At 46.9% G+C, this 7,500-nt stretch overlaps 1 protein-coding gene across 4 annotated transcripts in view; it reads left to right on the forward strand.

Moving 5' to 3' along the window:
• The window catches only part of LOC133122006 (CSC1-like protein 2), a 50,096-nt gene that overhangs the window by 42,272 nt on the left and 324 nt on the right, over positions 1 to 7,500 (forward strand). For 3 of the 4 annotated variants that reach the window (XM_061231645.1, XM_061231648.1, XM_061231646.1), the window contains 4 exons: positions 389 to 556; positions 1,270 to 1,385; positions 1,766 to 1,837; positions 2,178 to 7,500. The exon at positions 2,178 to 7,500 is cut by the window's right edge and continues 324 nt beyond it. In XM_061231645.1, the coding sequence (XP_061087629.1) occupies positions 389 to 556; positions 1,270 to 1,385; positions 1,766 to 1,837; positions 2,178 to 2,363 (542 nt within the window). In that variant the 3' untranslated portion in view covers positions 2,364 to 7,500. The remainder of the gene's footprint in view (positions 1 to 388; positions 557 to 1,269; positions 1,386 to 1,765; positions 1,838 to 2,177) is intronic. The other variant, XM_061231647.1, reaches the window with a different exon arrangement.

Genomic DNA, 7,500 nt, shown 5'->3' on the forward strand with positions numbered 1-7,500 from the left:
ACTACAGCTCACTAACACCCCCTACAGCTCACTAACACCCCCTACAGCTCACTAACACCCCCTACAGCTCACTACAGCTCACTAATACCCCATACAGTTCACTAACACCTCCTACAACTCACTAACACCCCCTACAGCTCACTACAGCTCACTAACACCCCCTACAGCTCACTAACACCTCCTACAACTCACTAACACCCCCTACAGCTCACTAACACCCCCTACAGCTCATTAAGGGCCCTCCTTCTCCCTATGGGCACTACACTGGTCACTAATCACCCTCCACTCTCTTCATTTTGTAAGCTACAAGACACCTTCATAGCTACAAGCCCAGGTCTGTCGCAGGTTTAACCCAGGTGAAGCTCAGTTGTGCTAACTCTCTCTGCAGGTCTGATGTACATGTTGCTGAAGCACCTGGTGGACAGGTATAACATGTACTACGCCTACCTTCCCTCCAAACTGGACAAGAAGATCCACTCTGGAGCTGTCAATCAAGTGGTGGCTGCGCCCATCCTGTGCCTGTTCTGGCTGCTGTTCTTCTCCACCATGCGCACAGGTGAGCCAAGGGGGTGGGGTTATGTGTACAGGTGGGCCAAGGGGGTGGGGTCATGTGTACAGGTGAGCCAAGGGGGTGGGGTCATGTGTACAGGTGAGCCAAGGGGGTGGGGTCATGTGTACAGGTGAGCCAAGGGGGTGGGGTTATGTGTACAGGTGAGCCAAGGGGGGGGGTCATGTGTACAGGTGAGCCAAGGGGGCGGGATTATGTGTACAGGTGAGCCAAGGGGGTGGGGTTATGTGTACAGGTGAGCCAAGGGGGTGGGGTCATGTGTACAGATGAGCCATGGAGGCGGGGCTCCGTTGTACATTGTTGCAGCAGTGTAAGTTGCTCTGGATAGGATGTCTGCTAAATGATGGTCATTGGTAACCTTAGCTGTGAAGATCACTATAGTTGCTGTTCCTTTGTTGCTGATCGTCAACTGCAAATCACACTGCTCCACTGCGACAGCGTTGTGCAATTATAGTGAAATACTTCATGTTTGTCTATCATTATTCCATTAAAAGCTTAGCTTCATAGCTACTACTAACCTCAGGCGTCAAGCAATTGTCCCGCACCAAATGAAATCACGGGTGACAACAGTACAAGGGGTGATAATGTTCACCATTTGCTTGTTTGAATATGTATCTATCCTAGGTCTAAGTTACACTCAGGTGAGACACAGGTAAGCCCCAGGTTTCTCTAACTCCTGCGTTTGGGTCTCTTCTTTCCAGGCTTTGAGACACCAACGTCCATGTTCACGTTTGTGGTTCTGATCATCACCATCGTGGTGTGCCTGTCACACGTCTGCTTCGGCCATTTTAAATACCTCAGCGCCCACAACTACAAGGTACAGCTCTCTCAACACCTTTTCTAAATGTGGGCTGGGGCAGTAGACCCCTGGGGCAGTAGAGTCCAGGGGCAGTACATTACATTACATTATTGACATTTGTCAGACGCTCTTATCCAGAGCGACGTACAGTTGATTAGACTAAGCAGGAGACAATCCTCCTCTGGAGCAATGCAGGGTTAAGGGCCTTGCTCAAGGGCCCAACGGCTGTGCAGATCCTATTGTGGCTAAACCTGGATTAGAACCACCGACCTTGCGTGTCCCAGTCATTTACCTTAACCACTACGCTACAGTAGACCCCAGGGGCAGTAGACCCCAGGGGCAGTAGACCGCTCTGTCAGCCCTGTGTCGCACTCTAACCCCGGTGTTCTGCCCCGCAGATCGATGCCAAGGATGGCGAGGCGGTGGAAAATGGCCGCCCAGCACGATCCTCACCATCAAACAAGTCACAGGTATGGACACAGGCGTCTTCTCTGATGGACTGTACTACGATAGCACTGTGTTAGCACATTAGGTGCAGGATTGTACTGCTTTAGCACTGCGTTAGAGGAGTCTTCTGTGTGTCTAAACCCCCCTCTTCTCTCTCCCCCCTCTCTCTCTCTCTCCCTCACTCTCCCTCTCCCTCTCTCTCCCCTCTCTCTCTCTCCCTCTCTCTCTCCCTCTCTCTCTCTCTCTCTCCCTCTCCCCCTCTCTCTCTCCCCCTCTTTCTCCCTCTCTCTCTCTCTCCCTCTCCCCCTCTCTCTCTCTCTCTCTCTCTCTCTCTCTCCCTCCCTCTCTCTCTCTCTCTCCCAGCAGCAGATGTACATTGCCCAGGTGCTACAGGATCCTGTGTCTGAGGAGGGTGGATCAGGCAGTGGGGAGGAAGACGGTCAGGGGTCCTCGCAGGACGAGGAGATGATCAACGCGGGGAACAGCCTGAATGAGGGTGACTTCCAGTCCGGGGAGGACAGCCTCATCGCCAACGAGGTGCGCCACTAGCGCCCCCTACAGGCAGGAGGAGAGGGGTGGGGAGACAGCACGCTAATGCTAACCGCTAACGTTAAACCACAGAACCAACGCAATACCTGCACATCTCTCCGCTTCCGTCTGCGCGTCTAGCAAACACTGTTCTTCATCACCCACCAAGGGCTCCTCTTCCTCCTCCTCCTCCTCCTCCTCCTCCTCTCGGAATCCCAGCGCACAATCGCACAGCGCAGCCTGGGGAGGCAGGGCCTGTTAGGGAACTCCCCTTCGGCACCACCCCCCAGGACTGACTCACACACCTCATCCCTACGATGTGAATCCTGAGTCTGCAGTGACAGGAAGTCCCTCTGCAGCCCATCCTGCAGTGACAGGAAGTCCCTCTGCAGCCCATCCTGCAGTGACAGGAAGTCCCTCTGCAGACCTTCCTGCAGTGACAGGAAGTCCCTCTGCAGCCCATCCTGCAGTGACAGGAAGTCCCTCTGCAGCCCATCCTGCAGTGACAGGAAGTCCCTCTGCAGCCCATCCTGCAGTGACAGGAAGTCCCTCTGCAGACCTTCCTGTTCCTGGCACTCCGACTGTAGCACACACCTGAAATTGCCCACAAGCCCCTGGGAGGCCAGAGACTGATCCTGCAGCACCAGCTGTACTGAACTACAGGGCCCATGATGCCATGGGCTGGTAAAATGGCCGCCATCCCAAACCATCCGTCTGTGTGCCCCAGTGTCCCTGACCCCGCCATCAGGCGTCACGACCCCTGACCGCACCCTGGCTGGCTCCTCCTCCGATTGGCTGCTTGTGTTCATGGATAATTGAGTTTTTCTGTATTATTTATATTCATAAACGCTTTATTGTGACGTTTCCCAAAGGAGCTGCTGAAGACTGTTTGTTTCACCGTGTTTTATTTTTTCAGAAGATTAATCTGCCATGTTTACACCGTGTTTACACCGTGTTTACACCATGTTTACACCGTGTTTACACCGTGTTTGAAAGACAGTGTTCTATGTGCGCAAGCTGGCAGCGGAACATGACGGTGGCCCTCGCTGGGCGTGGCCTGCACGGGCGCCCCTGATTGGACAGGTTATGGAGCGGTGGAGGGGAGGGCACCTGCTGTGGAACTCTGGGAACTATGGGGAGGCGTCTGAGTTCAGCTGTAGAGGCTTGAACCCTGCACACACCTCTACACACACCTGTACACACACCTCTACACACCTCTACACACACCTTTAGACACACTACACACACCTCTACACACACCTCTACATACACCTCTACACACACCTTTAGACACACTGCACACACCTCTACACACACCTCTACATACACCTCTACACACACCTTTAGACACACTACACACACACCTCTACACACACCTCTACACACACCTTTAGACACACTGCACACACCTCTACACACACTAAACACACCTCTACACACACCTTTAGACACACTACACACACCTCTACACACACCTCTACATACACCTCTACACACACCTTTAGACACACTACACACACCTCTACACACACCTCTACATACACCTGTACACACACCTTTAGACACACTACACACACACCTCTACACACCTCTACACACACCTTTAGACACACTGCACACACCTCTACACACCTCTACACACACCTTTAGACACACTGCACACACCTCTACACACACCTTTAGACACACTACACACACCTCTACACACACCTTTAGACACACTACACACACCTCTACACACACCTTTAGACACACTACACACACATCTCTACACACACTAAACACACCTCTACACACACACTACACACACCTTTAGACACACTACATACACATCTCTACACACACCTTTAGACACACTACATACACATCTCTACACACATCTCTACACACACTACACACACCAATACACACACCATACACACACTACACACACCTTTAGACACACTACATACACACCTCTGCACACACTACACACACACTACACACACACCACACCTGCACACATCTTCCCTGGCTGGTGGTTTGTGTGCTTCTCTGTGGCGACTCCTTTAAAAGATAAGAATGACACTGTCTTGTGTTTTAATATTAGTAACCATAAGGACAGAAAGAAAACAAACAAAACAATCATTTTTTGTTGTTGCTTGTTGTCTTTTTTACTTTCACCTCTATTACCTTAATTGGTGTGTACAGTATATACCACTGGAGTGGATTAACCTCGTTCTCACTCTTGTCTTAGGTTGAGAAACATAGTTTGCATTTAAATTTCTGGCTTTATTCTGTGACACTTTATTTGGGGAATTGTAGAAAGATTCAGCAATAGTTCTGGAGATACAGTCTCCTCCAAAAGTATTTGGACAGCAAGGCCAACTTCTTTGTTTTTGCAATACACTGAATACCTTTAGGGTTGAGATAAAAAGATGAACATGAGACAAATTTCAGCTTTTATTTGGTATTTACACCTAGATGTGTGTAACTACTTTAAACACAACACCTTTGGTATCAGAGCAAAAGGTGAGCAAAAGTATTGGAACATTAAGTATTTAAGTAAATGAAAGTAAATAACACTTAATATTTGGTAGCATATCCCTTGCTAGGAGCAAATGCATTAAGACTGCTACCATCATGAGTTACATTATCAATAAAGATTAGTGAGCCCACTCCAGAAGCAGCCATGCAAGCCCAAGCCATGACACTTCCTCCACTGTACTACACAGATGAGCTTGTATGTTTTGGATCATGAGCAGATCCCTTCTTTCTCCACACTTTGGCCTTTCCAAGGTTACATTACATTACAGTAATGGTATTCGGCAGACGCTCTTAAGGTTAATCTTGGTCTCATCAGTCTATAAAACCTTGTTCCAGAACTTGTGTGGCTTGTGTGGCTCATCTCTGTACTTTTTTGCAAATTGTAATCTCACCTTCCGACTCTTACTACTGATGAGTGGTTGGCATCTTGTGGCATAGCCTCTATGTTGCTGCTCTCTGAGTCTTCTTCAAACGGTTGATTGAGACACCTTCACCCCGGCCCTGTTGTTGTGATGTGACTGACTGATGTTTTGGGGTTTTTGATTAAGTTTCTAACACAAATGCAATCTTCACAGGCAAAGCCCAAGGCTAAAAGAGTAGACATTCAGAACTATTTATTGTTTAACCAATCAATCTAACAGGACCCACCCGGGCAACAAGAAACACCTGTCAGTCAATACTTTTGCTCACCTAAAATATGGTGGTCTGATACGAAAGGCGATATGTTCTAAGTTATTTAACAAATATTTAACAAATTTAACATGCACATCTTTTCAGCTCAAACTCAATTGTCTTCACTATATAGCAAAAACAAAGGAATTGACCTTGCTGTTGCAATACCTTTGGATGAGACTGTATGTCTCAGGGGCAAATGTAGTTTAATGGGCCCACATTATGGCTGAAATGACTTTTTCATTTTAAGTTGCAGAATGTGTCCGTGTCCTCATGTGTGGTTTCATAGCAAAATTAAGAGGCAGCATCTTGCCAATTACGCGTCTGCTGCTTTTCTTTCTTTTCTTTTCTTAAATGATCCTGGTTTCCATGTACAGAAGTTACAATGGAATTTTCTCATGATATTCCCGTGAATAATGTTTGTGCACACCTAGAACCCGCAGTATTCTGAATGTATAGTCTGGTTTTAGAAGTGACGTGGATACCGTTGGATTCCGAGCTGCATTCTCATTCCTCAGCGCCATCTGTAGAAGCTCGTTTCCGAAGATGGCGTCCACTGAAGCTTAATTAGGTGTCCCGACAGGAAAGTACAGTAGTTTTTGTCCTACGGCATCTCTAGACTGTGTGTAGTAGTTTTAAACAGAATTACAAACTTGTGTGACAAATCCCTTCAGCAGATGCCTGTTCTCTGTAAGTATACAATATAATTTCTTTCAAGAAAAAGGGAAACCTCGAGCTAAACGGAGAAACCGAGGCCAGGAAGTGTTTTACAGTTCTGTTTTCGCAGACTACTCCGTGGTCAGTTTGAATGCGTCTTTGCTGTACTTAGTCATGTCTCCAACACCTCCTGCTAATCTCGTTCATTAGTGTTAATGTAGCCAATGTGATGTCCTGCCGCTGTTCGCGGGAATGGCGGTTATTTCAAACCTACGATCAATAATTTTAATATTACTGGCTTTTGAAATAACCAGTACCTGTGATTAACACGTATGTTCTGTCCATCTTACGCCTGGCGATATTTAGCTGCGTTCTTGGTGAAAAGGAAGCACACCGGCGAGATTTCAATTAAAAAGCAAGTGCCATTTGAAGTTTGCCGACTTGGAAAGAAATTAGTATTGAGATCGATACCGGTTCTCTTTTTCTATTTCGGACGGATAAGCGGTTCCGCCGCTTGCTACGGTAGAAACATTAACGGAGGAGTGCAGTCTTGTGAAAGGCTTGTAGACTATCTGGTAGAATGCGCTGTTTGCTTTTTTAGTCTTACGTTTTGAAAGGAGACTGATTTGTAAGGATGATGGTGTCGATTTGGGTTCCGAAATGCAATATTGAAATGAAGAACTACTTATTTTACAATCGTATTGCAGAGATCTTATTCAGAGTGAGATGAATAATTGTTGTTGTTTTTTTGTTCGTTTTTTTAGCACTGCCTGATCCAAGAACAGACTCAGGTTTCCTTTCCTGTACAGACCTGTTTAGCATTAGTTTAGAAACGCACCCATGTTTAATAGCAGTGCACACTAACCAAGAAAGACACTGAAAGGTTAAATGTTAAGTTATCTTAATTCTACACTGTTGGATATTGGACCTCTGGACCACAAATACTTGGGCACACTCTCTTTCTCTCTCTCTCACACACACACACACACACACACACACACATACAGATGCCACACACGTACATACATCAGTGTGTCCAAAATAATATCCATTCATGGTGTTTTGAGAGTTAACTCACTGGAGCAAAATTATTATTGAATAAAAGTCATAAACAGCCACCGGCTCCAGGCATGTTGAGAATGAAATGTATTTCTGTAAAGAACAGCAGTTGCAGCATTATTGCCTACAGACAGAGGTTTTGTAAATTGTCATCAATTAAATAACCAGATAATTGTTCTGTCAGATACAGGAGTTTGCATGGGATTGGCTTGACCAGTCAAGACCAGCATAGGTGCAAATATGA

This window comes from Conger conger, chromosome 2 (assembly GCF_963514075.1).
Source record: "Conger conger chromosome 2, fConCon1.1, whole genome shotgun sequence".
NCBI classification, from domain to species: domain Eukaryota; kingdom Metazoa; phylum Chordata; class Actinopteri; order Anguilliformes; family Congridae; genus Conger; species Conger conger.